This window comes from Setaria italica, chromosome III (genome assembly GCF_000263155.2).
Source record: "Setaria italica strain Yugu1 chromosome III, Setaria_italica_v2.0, whole genome shotgun sequence".
In the NCBI taxonomy this organism is placed as follows: Eukaryota; Viridiplantae; Streptophyta; class Magnoliopsida; order Poales; family Poaceae; genus Setaria; species Setaria italica.
Genome location: NC_028452.1, coordinates 11,537,977 through 11,557,329, shown reverse-complemented (window position 1 = coordinate 11,557,329; position 19,353 = coordinate 11,537,977). Strand labels below are relative to the sequence as shown.

The window sequence follows — 19,353 nt, the reverse complement described above, 5'->3', positions numbered from 1 at the left end:
AAGGCTACTCTTCCTCTTTGACCGCAAGGAAGAAGAGTACGGCGCCACTTGTTTTGGGCTGGTTGGGCCGACATTTCGGCCTACGTACGTTTTGGGCTCTTTTTGGTATAACTGAAATTTTTTGCAGTAGCTGAGTATCATTTGCTCTAAAAAAAGCTGAGTAGCATTTTCAGGATGATTTTGGAGAGGAACAGAAACATCTGCGGCGCACATTCTTGCAATTTGTATGGATTTAATTCAGATAAAGATTCAATGGGATATATATGCCTAAGATCAATAAAACAGTTTAGTAGTCCGCATGATCGTGTTTATTACATCCAATCTCCTAATTTTCCTCTTGACGCCATATTGGACTCAGCAAGAACCCGCATATGGCATATACTCAGTAGATTTCCTTTGGGACACAGCACTCCTCTTCTTTCTCTCATATAGTCAGATGGCGTATTGAAATTTGAAAGGGCCACTGCCCTTCCCGTTTGCTGGACGCGTGGGTAGGCCTAGGTCGCCCTCAACGATTGGCAGATGCACTCAGCTAGTGTAGGCGCGATCACACGAATGGCTGTTTGCATGGATGGCTGCATGATCCTCCCATTTCCCAAACTTGTGAGCAGAACCATCTCTCTATTGTGTCGCTGGATGCGTACGTACTGTTCGTCTGGCACGTGTGTCAAACGGCATCTAGGACGAGTGCAGAACTGCATAAGCGAGGTTAACTACAGGAGAGCGTCATTTACAATCGAATTGTCTCGTAAGGCCTCTCAATATATGATGTCCATAGTAGGTATTTCTTATAGAAGAGAGAGTACGTTTTGGTGGGCAATTTTCAGTTCATGCTCATGTGCATTCCACCCTTTTTCAGCAAATCAGCTCTATAATTAAATCCACAATTATAAAAATTCCATACATTAGCTAAAATACATTTGTGATAGAAAAGAAAAGAAACTAATTAAGCGATTCCATAGATCATCTAAAATACATTTGTGATAGGAAAAAAAACAAGTAAACAAGCCACCATACTATTGGTTATATATATTCTTATAGATCATACGGTTAAAGGGACATTACATGATGAAATTCAAGCGTTTGGACGAATCCTCTTCCGCCTCACCGATTCCATATCGAAAGGGCCATTAGGCAGCAGCTGGTTGCACAGTTCCATGTAGGTCGAGTAGAGCACCCTATCCTTCGCGCCGGTGCGGTGCTGCTGGGTGCGCTCACAGAAGTGTTTCAGCTGTTCCAGGGTGCACACGCCCAACATCTCAGAAAGCAGCAAGAACACCCAGTTGATCTTGTGCTTGTCCGCCGGGATCACCGGGCGCATGCTGTTCTTCTGCCCGCACTCGTCGCAGTCCGGCAAGGCCGGCTCCTTCCACCTCTGCGGCGCGCGGTCGTCCATGCCGTGGATGTTGCACGAGATGTAGCTGCACAGGTCCTTGAACTTGGCCTCGATGTCGAGCGTCAGGAGCCTGAGGTGGTCGCAGCGCTTGCAGTGCAGCTCGCCGGTGACGGTGTCGATGCCCCGCTTGGACAGCTCGGCGAGGGAATGGTGCACGCCCACGCGCTCAGTCGACCACCGGTACGGCGGGCAGATGTGGAGGCCGCCCTCGACGGTCTCGTCGTCGCCGTTGCTTGCCGCCGGCAGCAGATTGGTTTTGGCCCTCGAGCGGCAGTGAACAGAGCGCGAACGCTTTGCGGGGCGCTTTGTTGGCGCCGCAGCGGTAACGTCGCCACGCACCACCGGGGCGGGGACGGCGACGCGTCTGCCGTCGCTGGACGCCATCTGAGGCAGCGTCGGGGCACCGCTAGCGGCTGGGAAGAAGAAGGCGCCCTTGGCTTCAACCACTAGGGCATCAATGCGCGGCGGTGGGTGGACCGCCGCCACGGCGGCGGACGGCGCGCGCAGTACATCCGCTGTCCGCACCGATGCCGGTGTCACCGCCGGCGGGCGAAAGCCGCTGGCATCGGCCTTCGCCGTCACCGCCGCGGACGGCGCGCGAAGCGCATCCGCGGACCGCACCGGTGCCCGCATCATCGGTGTCACCGCCGGCGAGCGAAAGCCGCCACCGGCATTGTTGCTGTAGATGTCGCCGAGCGACAGCGAGAGGAGGCTGTCGCCGCCGTCGGTGTCCTTCCGCCTCGGCTCTGCCACGTCGTCGTAGTGTTTGGACCAAGGCATGGTGCTCGAGTAGGTCTCGGCAAGGATGGGCGTGGCGATGGCTGCCGCGACGGCGGAGGTTTTAAAGGGGGTATGGGATGGGATTGGGATGGGAAGGAAGCACGCGGACTTCGGGAGCCGGGACGCGGAGACCTAGGCGGTTCGTTAGATAATTGCGTGGGCGTGGCGCGGAATTCGCTCGTTTGAACAGGAGGAGAGAAATTAGCCAAAGCGCTTCGGCTTCCACCTCCACCTTTGCCACGCGGGCAGCTTCGTGATCCCGGTGCCCATGGGGCCCTGCCATGTGGGCCTGATGGTGCCTTGGGCCAAAATGCAGTGAGAGGACACTTGCTGTGGAGATTGGCATGCACTGTGCATGTAGCAGGAATTCGGATGGAGCAGTTTTGCTTGTCTCCTGTCTCTCGTGGATCCGATCATCGAGTTGTCAAGATTCGCGATTGGATCAGATCACCGGCGGCCGTCGTGCATTCGTGCTCGATCGTTGTCGAACAAACTCGTCTTTGTTCGTTTTAACATGCATGTACTCGATGTCAGGATTTAACACGCACTGATCTCTTGTCCTTTGATACAGAGTGCACGTACAGATCCTTAATTTGGTTTATGCATGATTTAATATAAACTGATCTGGGATGTTCAAGTTCGCGTGCTAGAACAGCGTACACTACGGTAGATAGTAGTACTCCTATGTGTGAACTGAAACTAGCAGCAGGTCAGGCAGCTTGCACGCGTGGCCTTGATTCCCACCGTTACAAATGCAAGGGGGCGCTTTGATTGCAGGCAGCACAGCCCGGTCAACACAACCCAGCCCGAACGGCGCTGATTTACATGCACGTCGCGTAACAATTACTGGGTGGTTTTTTGCGCAAACGCTTCGGCCGGAGCACTGGAGCAGGCAGGAGGAGGAGAAGAGGGGAGACGTCGACGGCCGGACCGCCGGAGCCTTCGCGCGTCTGGTTCGGTCGGCGCCCGCCGCCGAGGCCCAGCGGGGCTGCGAGGGGGACTGGACATGGCCCGCTTGGTGCGCGGTCCAGTCAGACACAGGCTGACGACGGGCCGAGCCCACGAAGAAGTGCCGGATCCCGTCGTCCTGCTGCTTCCCGAGATCAGCTACGTCTCAAAAAAAAAAAACTTCTTCTCGCTTTCATCGCGTTCCTGCCACTAACTAACGTTCCTCCCTTTAGACAACTTTCCTAAACATCTATCGGGTGTTTTTCTTCCCTCATTTCACCCAGATATCTGTGGCTACAATTCCTTGGAGATTCGTGCAGCAACTTCTGTTGACGGGCCGCTGTGTTGTTCTTTTTGTCGGCCCGTTTGGTTTGTTTTGGCCCAGCACCTCCGTGACGTTTATTTGCATTTTGCTTTTATCGATTGGTTACCTATCTGATTTTAATTTGTGATATGGATGCATGTGGTAGTGGGATGATTATCAATTTTGGTTTTAGGGGGCAGTTATTGATACGGTAGTGAAGTACTGGTGGGGGATTTTTGGGAATGAACTGTTCCTCTTTCTTCTCGAGCTATTAACCTATGTGCTGCTTCTCCAGATGTTGCAGTGCTCCGCCACACAATGTTTAGAGCCCCCTTGTTTTTTAAATTCATTTGTCGTTTTATTTCTGATTTTTTTCACAAAAATGGATGAAAATGCCTCTCGCGGATTCTGTGCTGGTAGTGGTCAGGAGCAGGCCTTGCTGTCTTAGTTCTAGGGCTCGACGCTTGTTGAAACGGCTAGTCATATTTAAACAGCTTGGCACCTATTTTTAGTTGGCTGCCACCCTATCCGTAAATCAATGATGGGCCGCTCGGCACTAGCCCAATTTGACCCGGCACTATTAGGCCCAATGGTGTTTTTGTGCCGGGCCGGGCCGGCACTGCGTGCCGAACTGCTGGCCCAGACCCGGCACTATGGCCTTTTTATCGTGCCGGCCCAGCCCGCTAGCACGGCTGGTACTACCGTACTAGTGCCAGCGATGGCCGTGGGACCCCAACGGCGACGGTCGGCACGTTTCCTTGCCGGTGCGGGGGAGGAGGGGATCAAGAAGGGGTGGTGCCTGGGGAGGAGTGAGGGCGGCTTGCGGCATGGCGCTAGGGTGAGGAGGGGCGGCCGGCAGACGTCACGGGGAGGGGAGAAGCAAGAAGGACCGAAGGACGTCGCAAGGAAGGGGAGGAGCAAGAAGGGTCGGCGAACGTCGTGGCCGGTGGGCGGGGCCTGGGGAGGACTGGAGGAGTGAGGGTGGCTGGCAGCGCAGTGGGTAAGGAGCGGCGGCCGACAGCGGCTGGCGCATTTCCTTGTCGTCGCGGGGAGAAGAGGGGAGGAAGAAGGGGCAGCGCCTGGGGAGGAGTGAGGGGCGGTTGGGGCCCGGCGGTGCGGCGCTAGGGTGAGGAGGGGCGGCCGGTGGCGCCATGCTTGGGGAGGACTGGAGGAGCAAGGTCGGACCGCCGGAGGGGTGGCCGGTGTTGTGGGCGGGAGTAGCCGCCGCCCGCCGCCAAGTGAGGGAGAGGTGAGGGAAATGAGAAGAAAATGGAGAGGGTTAGGGTTTGGGGAAAGTAGGCCTTTAACATGCCGGTGAGATAGGAGGAGGGGAAAGCAGGCCTTTAACAGGCCGCCTGGTAGTCTAAGGCCCACCAGGTTAACAGGTCATCATCATGCCGGCCTAAAAATGGTGCCAGGTCTGGGCCAGCACTATGGGTCGGAGAGGCGGCCCAGGCATGGCACGACGTATCGTGCCGGGCTGGCCCGGGCACTATCCCCTGTGGGCTGGGTCAGGCTTTTTCGAGCCGTGCTATGGCCCGCCCAGCGGGCCTGCCCATTTGACCATCTATACATCAGGTTGACTAGTCAGTATTTAGTTTTGTTTCTATACAAGTACCGAACCCGATCTCAGCATGTCATTTTGAAGAGCTAGCTATTATGTTGCCTACAAGAGAAAGCATGTTTTCAAGTGTGGTTGTTGTACTATTCCTACTCCTTTTGCTAGTAGTGTTGAGATTCTATGAACTGCAGCATTTTCTTTCTTATGTGAGTTATTTACATTGTTGTTTGAGCTATAGACATGTAATGGAAATTATTTGTTTTTTTCCACAACCTTTTATAGATGTTATGCTGAATCAAGATCTACATAGTTGCAAGCACTACTATTTTGCCAGAGCCATATTTTGGCTTCTATTTTTGTTTTCTTTGCAATGTACATAACGATTCTGTTTTTTTGGGGCCACTGACCAACTGTAGTTGTCTTTCAAAAAAGGACCGCAGAACAATGTTGTGCCACCTAGAGATGTGCCTCCTTGCAATGTTGCGGAACAATGTATTGATCCAATTATCACTCCTGAGAAGATGAAACCAGCATCGAGGTGTCAACCCCGTCAAAATTATTGTCAGAATGGTGTTCAGGTATATGTTTGTCTTTGATTTCTTATTTAAAATTGTACATATCTTAATATTAATTTAATTCTTCATTTCCTCTATATATATGCTTCATGATGTCAATGAACATAGTGTACATTTGAAGAGCAACTTATTCAATGATGTCATTCTAGTTGTAGATACTCCAATGTGTATCACTCACAAACCTTCCAACCGTAATGGATATGTTTCATATGCATGTATGCACCTATTCTTTCTTTCTTAAGTTTGAAGCGTTGTTTCATAATTTTCAGTATCAGTGTTTTTTGTTTTTGTGTTGGTCTTAGCGATAGATTTGTCTTCAGTACTGCAGCATTTCTTGTTACCTGGTCATCAAAGATGAAATGACTTGAATTACATATTAATATAAGTCACAGCAGAATGCATGAATGGATGCTTTTAGTGGCCAAAAATTTCTTTTCATAAGTTTTGTGCTATTATTCAGTATACGTTTTACTTTTTTAAGCTGATTTTTTTCTTTATTTCAAAACCCTAAAAATATCAAGATGCAGTTCTCTCAGGTTTGTTCATTTTCTGTCACCACCTGAGATAATAATACTTTTTTCAATCCTAGCAAAGATTTCTTCATTGTATCTGTTTATTTTTTTGATTTAGTGCTATCTGTATTTTGCAGAGCATTCCTGTCATATCAGTGTTGTGTTCAATTATTCAGTCATTTTGCTACCATTGATGCCTGTTATTATTGCAATTTCCTCACGCATAAAAAAACACTGCCTTTTTTGCCTGGATGAAATTTATTGCATGAAAATCGTTACCTACCCCTGAAAGCTGTGATCTGAAATCGGCCTTGGTGATATATATGTTTTCAGGAAACCCACAATTCTTGCTGCCTGTTTGCATCACAAGATAAAAGAACTTTTAGATTACATAAATGTATATAAACTGAAATTCCTATGTTCAGTCTACGGAGCAAATTGCACAAGAACAACCATGCAAATTGCACAAGTGCCGCCTGGCCAGGTACTAGCCGGAGCGTGGAACAGGGAGTGCAAGCAAGAGAAAGCCCATCTAACTGGGGTCATATGACAAGTACAATTTACATGCTGGAATGCCACGTTCTCGTGCAACGGGAAGGCCACTACCAACTTTGATTTGCCCCTCTTTTACCAGTGATAGTACGCAATCTTCGAAAGCCACAAGTGTCACATGGGGCCACGTCTCGACACAGTCAGCCCTCACCACCTCAATGTTGCTGCTTGGAGTTGCTGTGTGTTGGTGCCATCTAATTATGTTAGCATGAACAGCTAGATCCATTGCGTTTCAGAGTAGTAACAGAGATTCATATGGGAGTATGTGTTGATGCAGAGGCTAGGATGATCTTATTTAGAAAAGAAACTTATTTCCTTAGAGAAGGTCTTGTGATGCTCATGACTGGGAAGTGGCAGTGAAGGGGTAAAAAGTTTGATGTAGTGGCTCTGAAGGAAATTCACGAACTTTTGTGGCGCATAAGGAAACCATATACATTTTTGTGGCACCGAGAGAATTGGCCCAACTAGTAATAGCATGCATGTGCACTGGCCTGTTTGAGGAGAGGACTCTGACTTCAGCTTAATGGGAACAGAGAAATAATTTTGTCATGTGCTAGCATAACAATTTTTGAAACTAGAGCAAGATGCTTTTGCCAAGTGTCCTAACAGACTGTACGGTACCTTTTAAATAGTTTCAGGATAAGCATATAGTAGATGATTAGCGGTACTTTCTACGAGCTTAATGTACGTATAGAATGATCTTAATCATCCTAGGGACAAGAAATCACATCCATGATACTTGAAACAATAGTATATATGGCACGACATAATGTGAGTTATATATGCCATGATCCAAGAAAAGCCTGCAAAGGGTCAAGCGTAGTTAAACTAGTAGATAGAACGGCCATTATCCATTCTTAAATCTACTTCCCTTAAACACACACCAATGCAGGTAATTCGCAGCAGTTGTTTTTTTTTTCACTGTTCATCCTGAATTGCTCATGTTCATTGTCCCTGTCTCTAATCGTATTGCTCATGTTCATTAGCACAAGAACTTTGAACTCTGATGTGGTGCTACGGCCAGGCTGGCATTGTGCACCTGCAATTACGGGACAGAGCTCTGACTTCGCCCGTGGATGCCGAGATATTTTCTCACTGGCCAGCAAAAAGATTCTAAAAGTGCATGCAGAGCCAGATCAGCAGAGAAGATATTTTTGTCTAGTGTAACAGACTGTCAGAAATATTTGAATAATTCTGGGATAAGCATATAGTATACGATTAGAGATGCTTTCTACGAGCTAAACGTATACTAGAACGAAGCTAGGATCCTAATCATTGTATGGACAATAAATAAATCGTATCCACGGTATATACGGCCAATCCGCCGTGACATAACTTTATAGTCACATTAAATTCTTCAGGGTCCGGAGTCAAAACTGATTTTTGTTTAAACTCTGTATTGAGCTTTATGATCAAAGTCAGCAGGAAGCTTCTACTTATTTTTTTTATATTTTTTATTTTAGTCTCATTTAATTCGTTCATACGGGAGTCGAATCCGGACCTACTGAGTGCTACTCGGATGCTCTAACCACTAGACTATGCTTAGCGCAATCCTAAAAACTAAACGAGAACACCATTAAAATTTTGTTCTGTGGAGTGTAAAAAGAAAAGAAAACATATAGTACTAATACTCCATCCATTCCTGTTCATAAGATGCACATGTATGTCAAGATTCAAATTTTACAATCTTTGACCAATTATTTAGCCAACAATTTTTTATTTTTAATATAAATTTGACATGGTTGAATTTGTAATCAAATGTACTCTCCAATGATTATAAATTCATAATCATAAATAGTACAATATAAAATAAATAAATGGTTAAAGTCTAACTTAGAAGACTGTACCATGTTATACCACGTCTTATCAACACGAACAGAGGGAGGACCCGGCCCCAATTCAACTCATGTGCATGATTGTTAACTACTTAATTATTTGCATTTACATTTGACCGTGCGAGATAACTACTAGTATCATATCGTTCTATCATCCAGTAAAATTTTAAGTATACTCTGTCCATGTTATGCAAGCATTAATTCAAGATAAGAGAGATCTTATTATTACACCAGCATGCAAGCAAGTGTGCAGAGTGCAGACGACCTGCAACAGCTGGTTAAGTCGTAAAATAACGTTCATTGCGTATCACGATTCACGAAGGAGAGGAGGCAATAAAGGCTTTTATATATAGGCACGTTCTTTTGAAAATATCTGTGTAGGCCTCTTTGCTTGTTAGAGACGATAGAACACAGACATTAGCTAACAGGCCTTACATATTCCGAGAATATTGCATCTTTCATAATTTAGTTTAAGTTTGGTAGAATATATAGTCATTTTCATCGCTCAACTCCTTTTGAGGTTCAAATCCGTGCCTCAATTATAAAAACTAGCCAGTTTAGTCCTCAAGCTTTCTTAGTTTGCAACGGAGTAGTACACGCAGCATGGCAATTTTCTAAAGCTTTTCTTGGTAGCTTCAGAACTATAGAATACATTGGTCTTCTCTGGTTATAATTTTTTAAGGAAACATTTGGTTATACTATGAGCTCAAAGGCTTTTGTGGATGATCCAAATACAGGTGGTAGATTGCACAAACACAGAAGCAAAAAATACTCCCTCTGTTTTTTAATATGTGACGTAGGAGAGAAGATAGTTAATTAATTTTTTTAACTAATTAGCTTGTCATAAACGTCGTACATTTAAAAATGGTGAGTTTAAAAATGGAGAGTGTAATTGACCAAATGAACGAGCTAGTGAGCCAAAAAGGTTGGACACGCATATTTTTCTTTTTTGCATTTTTTACAGAGCAAATACACAAAAAGATACATGCCTGCATCTTGCGGTACATCCTTGCCATTGTAGGACTTAGGAGTGTGCAAACTAAAGCTGCTACACAACATACAGATAGATACCTGAACAACCCTATGTACATCAAGGAACGAACGATAAAAATCAATGGCCAGGAAGAACCGCGAAGGCAGCTGAGGAGGGATCATCAGTCGGAGTAGCAGAGGAGCATGACGACGCACCGCCAGATGATGTGGAGCCTTGTCAACTCGTCCCTCAGCACCAGCCTGATCCCCCCTCCTCCTCCCCTGCGCTTCCTCTGGCCGCCACTCCTCGGCTTGTTCATGAGCATCCCGGGCGGATGGATGAACAGAGGCACGGAGGGCGTGAGTAACCGAGCACCCGGGCTCTCGAGGCCGCTACCGCTGGATCTGCATCTCTGCTGCTGCTGTGGTGTGGTCAACCGAGGGCACTTGGTAGGATTTTATAGTGGGGAGAAAGGCTCACGTCACTGGTTTCGATCTTCGCCACCAATGGCTTGCCTAGTGTCAATGCCTGCCTGTGAAGATCATGACAACATCTTGGGACTTGGAAGAGGCGTTGGAGGCATGCTGACAGGGCAGCAGTGGCGGAGCCAGCGACTTCGATGAGCCTGGGCGTCTCCACTCTCCAGCTATACAACTAGTGCTAACCAACAGCGGAACACTAAATTAGCTAATGGTTTTGGCAGGTGATGAGCCCGGGCAGATGCCCAGGGTGGCCGGGCCTTGGCTCCGCCAGTGCAGGGCAGAACACTTGCAGGGTTTTTCAGATAGAGGCTGCCGCTCCAACTCCACAGGTAGGGCACGTGCAGGATCCTGCCAAGTTGCACGAACTTTCATGGCGTTCTTGGCAAAGGCAATGCCCCGAATGCTCCCTGTGGGATTCAGCTGGTAGCAGTGCTTGTGAGAGAGCAGCACGACAGTTGTTAAGGGACAGAGGGAGAACATTGCCTTAAAATTGCATTGAATGCAAGTAGTGGTAGTTCAGCAGGCAGGCACCTCTCTATCTGCAGAACTGTCTCGGGCAGCTGCAAACTGCTCATGATCCCATTTTGAGTCCTCAACTTGGAAAATGATGATACTATTTTTTAAGCGAATCGAAGATAACGATATGTTCAGTATATGTAAGATCACAGTATTAATTCCAAGATGATCTTTTATACATTTTTTTAAAAAAAGCATCATATGGAAATGTTTTCTCTTCTTTTCTCGCGATACTTTTAATTTTGACTTATAACCACTAGTGGTTTCACCATATGAAACGGTACGAGCATGTATCGAATTCTGAAAAGGGGGGAAAATACTATACTATAATGATTAACTTGAGTTGTGGCGCTGATCATTTGTGTCATTTGAGTTATAGCCAGACCACTAAAATGCAGATAAACCTTTCATGGCCCTTAGTTGCATCATCTAAACTTAACGAAAATTGCTGTTCATATTTTTTTAAAGTGCTAATTTCATTTAATTGAGCAGAATAAAATTTATGTTCACAGAATCTCATTTAGTTGCTCCTGCGACCTCGTGATTTCCATGCTGAAACTGCTGCTGGAATTTGAGATAGAATAACCATGCAACCTGCCCAGGTCATAGCCAGGGTGTGGAGCAGAGGCCCCGGAAGGCTCAGGGCTGGATTGCAACTTTAAGGCAATTAAGGTCATTGAGTTGAATTAGTTTAATTCAATGAAATTAAGGCATTGTAGGTACATTTAAGCATCTGGCAAAATTTGATCACAACCATATGACATAAATTGAGTCATTATCTTCAAGAAATAACTTTTTTCGGGCACAATCCCCAAAACCTATCAAAGTGAAATTTGCAACGGGGAAAAGTGGTCTTTCTTTTTAAGATCAATAGTGGGTTAAACTTAGGTCTACCTCTCCCTACCAAATTTTATGAGATTTGGAGCCAATTTAGTTGGGTGTCAAAAGATTTTCTGTCAGGTCCACAGCAATGCGGACATGATAATTCACTCTCAGTTGTTTTCTACTGCCTTTTCAATTTGACCATGCTTCGTGTTTTTTATCTGTTGTCCAATTTGGTATATAATAACTGAGGAATATAAATTTGTCAGACTGGTACTGTTTACCTGTATTTTCTGGAAAGGGCTCTCTGGCTTTGCCTCAGTGTAAGCTGGGATATTTTTATGTGGGCCAGCACAAGATTCTTAAAGTGCAGAGTCAGAAAGGGCTATCTGGTTTTGCCTCAGTGTAAGCTGGGATATTTTTATGTGGGCCAGCGCAAGATTCTTAAAGTGCAGAGCCAGACAGAAGAAGATATTTTTGTCTAGTGTAACGGATTGTCTGATACCTTTGAATAATTCTGGGATAAGCATATAGTATAGGATTAGAGATATGCTCTCTACATGCTAAACGTATAAGAGTATCCTAATCATCCTATGGAGAAGAAATCATATCCATGGTACCTGAAACAATAGTATACGCTCCATGACAGAATTTTGAGTTATATTCAAAGGGGATTACGTCATGGCTAATTGCTGGTGCATTCTCCATCTTCAGGCTCTAGGGCCATAAGTTTGCTGCTGTGCATCATGTACTTAGTTAGGTGACCTTCTGACCTAGCTGATGAACCATGTAGTCTTGGAACCTCTGAACATGAACATCATCGAGATTCCTTCCATGTAGTGTGGGAGAAAACATTAACAAACTACTCCGTACTTGAGGGTTTGATGCCCCTAACTAAAGCCATGCGCATAATGCTTGCCTAATGCAAAAATTGGAGAAGATTATTAATTAATCTCTCTAATCACAATTGCTTGAGTCTTCAACAAGAAAATGTGTTTTCCAAATGTAAATTTGACGCTGGTTTCTAATCAAATAATGCTTACAAAATACAATAACTACCTTTTCAACACAACTCAATATACGCGATCCGTGTTTCTGATCTAAATATTTTGAAAGTTTCAAACAAAATATTTTTCAAAAAAGATATTTTGAAAGATGTTGACAGTCAAAATCTCACAGGTTCGACCACAATCTTATCCAAGCTGTCAAGAACTATGAGCGGATGGGAACCTTGCATTTGATTCGTTGGAATAGCAGCTTAGTTACATTTGACCATGATAAATAAGCCGTGTTCATGTTATGGAAGTATAAATTCCAAGATCCGTTCCACGCCGGCTGAAGGCAGGTGCGCCGACGGCTTGTACCAGTTGGTGACAAGGGGGATGGCAAGCTTTAGACAAGAAAACTAGCATTTGGTTTCTGAGCAAGCTTTTCTTATGTGCTTGCTTTTGAGGGAGAGGAATTTCCGCTCGCCTATGCTACCAAGGCGAGGCTTGCTCGCGCTGGCAAGGTGAGGCGAGGCTGGCCCGGATACCAAGCGCGACCTAGGTAACACCCAGTGTGTTGCTATGGGCGTACAATAAGAACAAAATAAAAACTAGTAAAAAAACATGCAAAACACCAAGTCATAGCGGTTATAAACACAAAAGGAAGATACTAGCCAATCTCTACTACTAAAAACTGCGTTTGGCAAAAATACGGTCCAATTCGTACAAGATGTACATGCTAAGGCAATTGTCACAGTGCCTTGAATTAATCCCCTGCTGCTAAAGCCTCATAGCAATGTGCACACAGCCGCTGAAAAGAAAATGTTTAGCCCAGCGTCTAGATCTGGTAAACTAATCGATTATATATAGACAAGTTGGGCCTAATTGTTTGCATGATACTTGTACAGCTGCTACTTCAAATGTTTTAGGATAACATGTTTGCAGTCAGCAAACACATCACTAATCCACACATGTTCGACCTACCTCATCATTGCAAGGTTACTACTGATACAGATGTCTCAGTGTAGAGCATTTCGTTTAACTGCAAAACCTGATCTGCATGTGCTCTTCTGTCATCAGGGTGTAATCATTTCTTTCATACTTACATACGTGCATTCACAAAGGAAAGCGAATATGGTTCTGGACTGTGGATGTACCTGCCTGCACTACATAAATAATGAAACTCTAGGCAAGAACCAGGAAGAAAATGATCCGACCAAACAAAATAAATCATCACCATAAAGCAATTCTAAATTTAGAGGCAAAAATATATCCTGTTTAGGCTGCGCCATATGGTTCACTGAACTTCATGTGCGGAATTCTATATATCCAGACTTTAGAGAATGGTTGTAAGTATACCAAAAAGAACTACAATACTTGACTGCTGCGGCATGTAATTGACTGCTCTGTGAAGGAATAAGTTAAAACACATTCCAACTGAAGAAATCGAACTTTCATCAGAGTCTGGAATGTTCATGTTTGGATTGCACACTGAAATTCAGAACTGACTTGAAGCAACACTACATGGAGCTTTACAACTTTCAAATGACCTTTTACAACATAGCCTTGAATCATGCAACTTTTAGGATGTCAATTAAGAGAGATCGTAAGCTGAGTTCAAGGTTAGCAACAGATAACTTCAAGGCTTATCACTGGAACAACTCATCTCTAGCTATACAACACACCACGACAAGAAACAGTACATGCTCGCCAATTAAAAAACATGGAATATTAGGACTGCTGATCTATCCTTTTGCTTTTGCTAATTTCTGTTGGTTTGATATAATTTTTTGGCATGCCATCCTTTTCAGAAAAAAACTAAAGGTTGGTTTGAATATAAACTACAAATGGAATTATCAAGAACTAATTGCATGATTCATAAATGACATGTACTAAAAATATGAAGGCTGAGCTCACACTGATCACTTGTTCCGTAACAACTGATAGTATCATTTTCTAGATGACTTCAGCAGTTGATTATATCCTTTTGCTGCAAATTTGTGAGCTTATAAGTGCAATGCTTATGGGTTCAAAAAAAAAAAACTCCTGCCACCACTGCTGCAGTGTAGCTTCACTACACAATGAGGTGCACACGATGTGTGAAATGTCAGATCAAAGTAATCTCAAACTTCTTCCCTAGTTTAAAGAATTTGGTTGCTACATAATAAAGTATTTTTTAGTAATCTATGGGATGAGCAAAGAGCAGCAGGCATGGCATGCACGCAAGGCAAGGAACAAATTAATCTTCATTTTGCTCAATTTACAATTTCAGCCTAGCTACAATTCCCTAACACATCGATCTCATTCACGAGGCCCTAACACAAGAAGTACCAGTTAGCCACCAGATTCTGAAGTGTGTTCCAAATAATAAAAACTGTTGTAACACAAGACGTCCCTCAATTTTCCAAGGTGGGTATCACAAATCAAGACAGATTTTTAGCATTTTCTAGAGATGTCTAGCATACAAATGGAATGATTGCGTAGCGAGAACGAGGGTAATCTTCAAATTTCTCAAGATACCGTTTATGAGTTTGTACAGCGGCAAAGGACAAGTTTGTTACCTGTACAAAAGGAGTCTCAGTGAACCTGCTGTAACGAAAGACACTGAAAGGAACCATATTCAAAAGTTGCTTGGATTCTGAACACCAAAAGCAAAAAAATGTCAGAGAAGCATACCACAAAAAGGTACAGGAACCACACCAAAATGTCTGATCCACCGCGAGCTATCAGCATGCCAAAATAAATTACCTATATGGCAAGATAACAGTAAATGTTAATGACGTACAGATTCCAACCCAAAAGCTCAGTGCCATATTTGAACTGAAGCATAAAATAGCAAAAAGTTCAACATCAACATCATTTAGATATTTGACAATGGTGAAATAAATTGTGTTCATAATATAACACTATTATTTTTATCATCTTTCCCCTGTATGGCTGAACTATCATAAAGAGAAATCTATACTGCAATTGAATCTAGGTTGGTGAGGAGCATAACTGTAGAGAAGTAGATAGGGAAACACCACACACCGTAATGAGGGGGGTGACCTCTATTATATAGCCAATATGGCTTGGAGTACAAGGAATACAATCAAGTGTACATGGAAAGAATAAATACTTCCTAATACATATATGTACTTCCTAATACCCGCCCGCAGTCGTAGCAGGAGGATCACGGACGCAAAGACTGGACCTAAACTAAGTGAACAATGGAGTCGGCAGGCCCTTCATCATGATGTCCGCGAACTGGTGAGAGAACGGCACATGGAGGACCCGGACCTCACCCAAGGCCACCTTCTCACGGACGAAGTGGATGTCAATCTCGATGTGCTTCGTGCGCCGATGATGCACCGGGTTGGCTGTCATGTAGACAGCACTCACATTGTCACAATAGATAATAGTGGCCGAAGCAAGCGGGACATGAAGCTCCTGAAGAAGTTGGCGAAGCTAGCAACACTCCGCCACAGCATGGGCCACAGCCCTGTACTCTGCCTCAACACCGGAACGAGACACCGTGGTCTGGCGCTTGGAGGACCAAGAAACCAGATTGTCGCCGAGGTATACACAGAAGCCGGAGGTGGAGCGTCAAGAGTCCGGGCAGCCAGCCCAGTCGACGTCGGAGTAGGCAGTCAGAGACTGTCGGAGTAGACAGTCAGAGACTGAACAGAGCCGGTGCCAATGCGAAGCCCGGAGGAGAGCGTTCCCTTCACATAGCGCAAGACGCGCTTGATCAGGGCAAGGTAGGGCTCGCGCGGGTCATGCATGATGAGGCACACCTGCTGAATCGCATACGCCAGGTCAGGTCGAGTCGGAGTGAGGTACTGAAGAGCCCCAGCAAGACTCCTATACTCAGAGTCATCCTAGAGCTTGGCGCCGTCATGTGCCAAGAGCTTGGCATGAGTGTCAACAGGAGTCGCTGTGGAGTGACACTTAGCCATGCCAGCACGCTGAAGAAGGTCCAGGGCGTACTGTCACTGGGACAGGAACAGGCCCTAGGAGGAACGCGTGGCGGAGATGCCGAGGAAGTGGTGAAGATTGCCAAGGTCCGTCATGGCGAACTCGGAGTGGAGACGCCCCATGATGTGCTAGAGGAGAGTCGAGGACGAGGCGGTGAGGACGATGTCGTTGACGTAAAGCAGCAGGTAGGCGATGCTCGGCCCCTCTTTCTTTGTAAACAAAGAGGGAGGTGTCGGAGGTGGAGGCGACGAAGCCGAGCTGTCGAAGAAAGGAGGTGAACCACTGGTACCAAGCCCTCGGGGCCTGCTTCAGACCATATAAGAACTTCTGCAGGAGACAGACGTGGTCTGGGGCGGCGGGGTCAACGAAGCCTGGAGGCTGCTGGCGGTAGACAGTCTCCGCGAGGTGTCCGTGAAGAAACACGTTCTTCACGTCCAGCTGATGGATCCGCCAGGCATGAGAAGTGGCGATGCTGAGGACGGTCCGTATGGTCGCCGGTTTAACAACCGGGCTGAAGGTCTCGTCGTAGTCGATGCCATGGCACTGGGAGAAGCCACGAACCACCCAACGCGCCTTGTGCCGGGCGAGGGACCCATCGGCGTGAAACTTATGCCGGAAGATCCACTTGCCTGACACGACATTGGCGTCGGGCGGCCGCGGGACGAGGCGCCAGGTGTCGTTGTCGAGGAGGGCCTGGAACTCGTCGACCATGGCAGCACGCCAGTTGGCATCAGCCAAAGCACTGCGGTAGTTCACCGGGATCGGAGAAGGCGAAGGAGTCGTGGCCGTCAAGCCCCTGTAGTGCACCCGGTGGATGGCCCCAGTCACAGACCGAGTGATAGGGTGCGGTGGAGCAGCAGCGGGTGCCGGAGCTGGAACAGGAGCTGGTGAAGGGGCAGACACCTGCTGCTATGGTAAACACTCGTAGACGAGGTGGAAGTCGCGCTGTAGAGGAGGGAGAACCGGCTAGGGGACCCCGAGGGAGGGAGTAGGGGCGACGCTCGAGGGGGCCGTGCCTGCGGACCTGCTGGTGGATCCGGCGGGCGAGGAGGAGGGCGGTGTCCCACCCATCGAAGGAGCCTGGTACACGGCCAGGCCGTGCACCAGTATGGCGGGGTCGTCGTCAGTGATCTCCTGCAAAACAACCGGTGAGGGCTGCGGCTGCTCAACGTCCAAGGACGGAGCGACCGAGGTGGGAGCAGGAGTACCTGAGGGACTTGACAAGAGGAAGTCAAGTTGTGACAGGGGGTAGGGTGGGAAGAGAAGGGAAAAACAGACTCGTCGAAGACAACATGGCGAGAAATAATGACTCGACGAGTGGAGAAGTCAAGGCAGCGGTACCCCTTGTGAGAGGAGGGATAACCAATGAAGACACAGGATGTGGAGCGAGGAGCAAGTTTGTGGTGTGCCGTGGCTAAAAGGTTAGGATAGCAAAGACAACCGAATATACGCAAGTGAGAGTACTCGGGAGGCTGTGAATATAGGAGGCGGTAGGGAATATCATTCTAGACGGTGGAGCAGGGGCTCCTGTTCAGAAGATAGGTGGCGGTGGCGAGCGCCTCAGCCCAGTATGAGGCGTCCATAGAAGAGTGAATCAACAAGGTGCGAGTCACATTATTAAGAGTGCGGAGGACACGTTCGGCTTTCCCATTCTATGGAGATGTATATGGACACGAAAGGCGCAAGTGAATGCCTTGCGAAGCCAAGAAGGACGTGAGGGTCCTGTTGACGAACTCGGTGCCATTATCAGCCTGAAGACTCCGGACAGGCAGACCGAACCGTGTAGTGGTATACGCATAGAAATTAACAATGTGTGTAGACACGTTAGACTTGTGGACTAGGGGAAAGGTCTAGCAAAAAATGATAGTCATCTAAACGACTAGATAGTAGCGGTAACCAGAAACGCTTTATTACAAGCTATGGAGGAATTAAGTCTAAGAGTGTCCATGGCGGCGGGACCCGGATGACCAAGACGAAGATGCCACAAGCTGGAGGAGGTGGCGAGGTCGGCGTGGGCAGCTGCTGGTCTAGCGGCGGGTGGGATGGTGTAAAGGTCGCCGGCACTATTGCACCGAAGAATCACGCGTCTAGTCTGGATGTCCTTGACAGAAAAACCAAGAGCGTCAAATTCTATAGTGCAGTTATTGTCCCTAGTAAACTGACGAACACAAATCAGGTTACGGACTAAAGAAGGAGCAATGAGGACATTATTTAGGTGGAACTGTGAAGTGGCGGTGGATAGGGTGGAGTTGCCACAACACGTAATAGGGAGAGTCTGACCGTTGCCTACGGTGATGAAAGAATGAGAGGAAGGTAGGCGAGAGTGAAGTATACCATCAGACGATGCCATGTGGTCGGAGGCACCAGAGTCGACCACCCAGCCGCCGTTCTGCAGGGCCATCTGGTTGAGGGCAGCAACCAAACCGACCTGATCCCACATCGAAGCCGCCAGGGGCGCCTGGAGAGGAGTGTACACCGTGTGTGCCTGGGGCGGCGGGCCTAGGAGTCCGGGGGTAGAGGCGCGCCAGCCGCCCCCACCACCAGATCCATAGCCGCCAACCTGCTGTTGTGCGTCGTAGGGTCCAGTCCCTGGACTGAAACAAAACCACGAACCGGAGGGGCATGGCTAGCCGGTCTGTTGTCCACCATAAGCAGGCTGCTGGAACCGGCCGCCACGGCCCTTCCCGTTCCACTTCTTCTTGTCGTCGCCGCCCTTGTTCTGGTTGAAGGCGCCGCCGTTGCTGCCCTGGACCGAACCAGAGGAGGAGCGGCACCCGCCCGGACAGGTAGAGGAGGAAGACGTCGAGCCGGTCAAGATGAGTAGGGCGGTGGAGTTGGAGACCTTCTCCTCGTTGGCGAGGCGAACTCCTTCAAGGCTAGCATGTCGCGGGGCTGGGTGAAGCTGGGGAAGCTGACGGTGAAGTTGGCGATGTCGTCAGCAGTGTTGGAGTAGCGTGGGTTGAGGCCATGGAGGAGATTCAGGACAAGCTGGGAGTCCTGAACGGGATGGCCGACGTCGCGGAGGGCGTCGGCGAGGGTCTTCATGTGCTGGCAGTACTCGGCGATGGAGGAGTCGCCCTGTGTCATGGAGTGGAAGTTGTGGCTGAGGAAGATCGCCTGGGCCTGCTTGTTTGGCATGCCAGAGTCCCTCGAT

General features: G+C 47.3%; 1 protein-coding gene and 1 pseudogene across 1 annotated transcript; both read right to left on the bottom strand.

The window, feature by feature from the left end:
• Positions 1 to 12,893: 12,893 nt before the first annotated feature.
• Positions 12,894 to 19,353, bottom strand: part of LOC101784414 — a 15,043-nt pseudogene continuing 8,583 nt past the window's right edge.
• On the bottom strand, positions 18,826 to 19,337 carry LOC105913954. The gene is made up of 2 exons (XM_012844473.1): positions 19,042 to 19,337; positions 18,826 to 18,940 (listed from the first exon to the last, which is right to left on the bottom strand). The coding sequence occupies exons 1-2, from the start codon at positions 19,335 to 19,337 to the stop codon at positions 18,826 to 18,828; spliced, it is 411 nt and encodes a 136-aa protein (XP_012699927.1).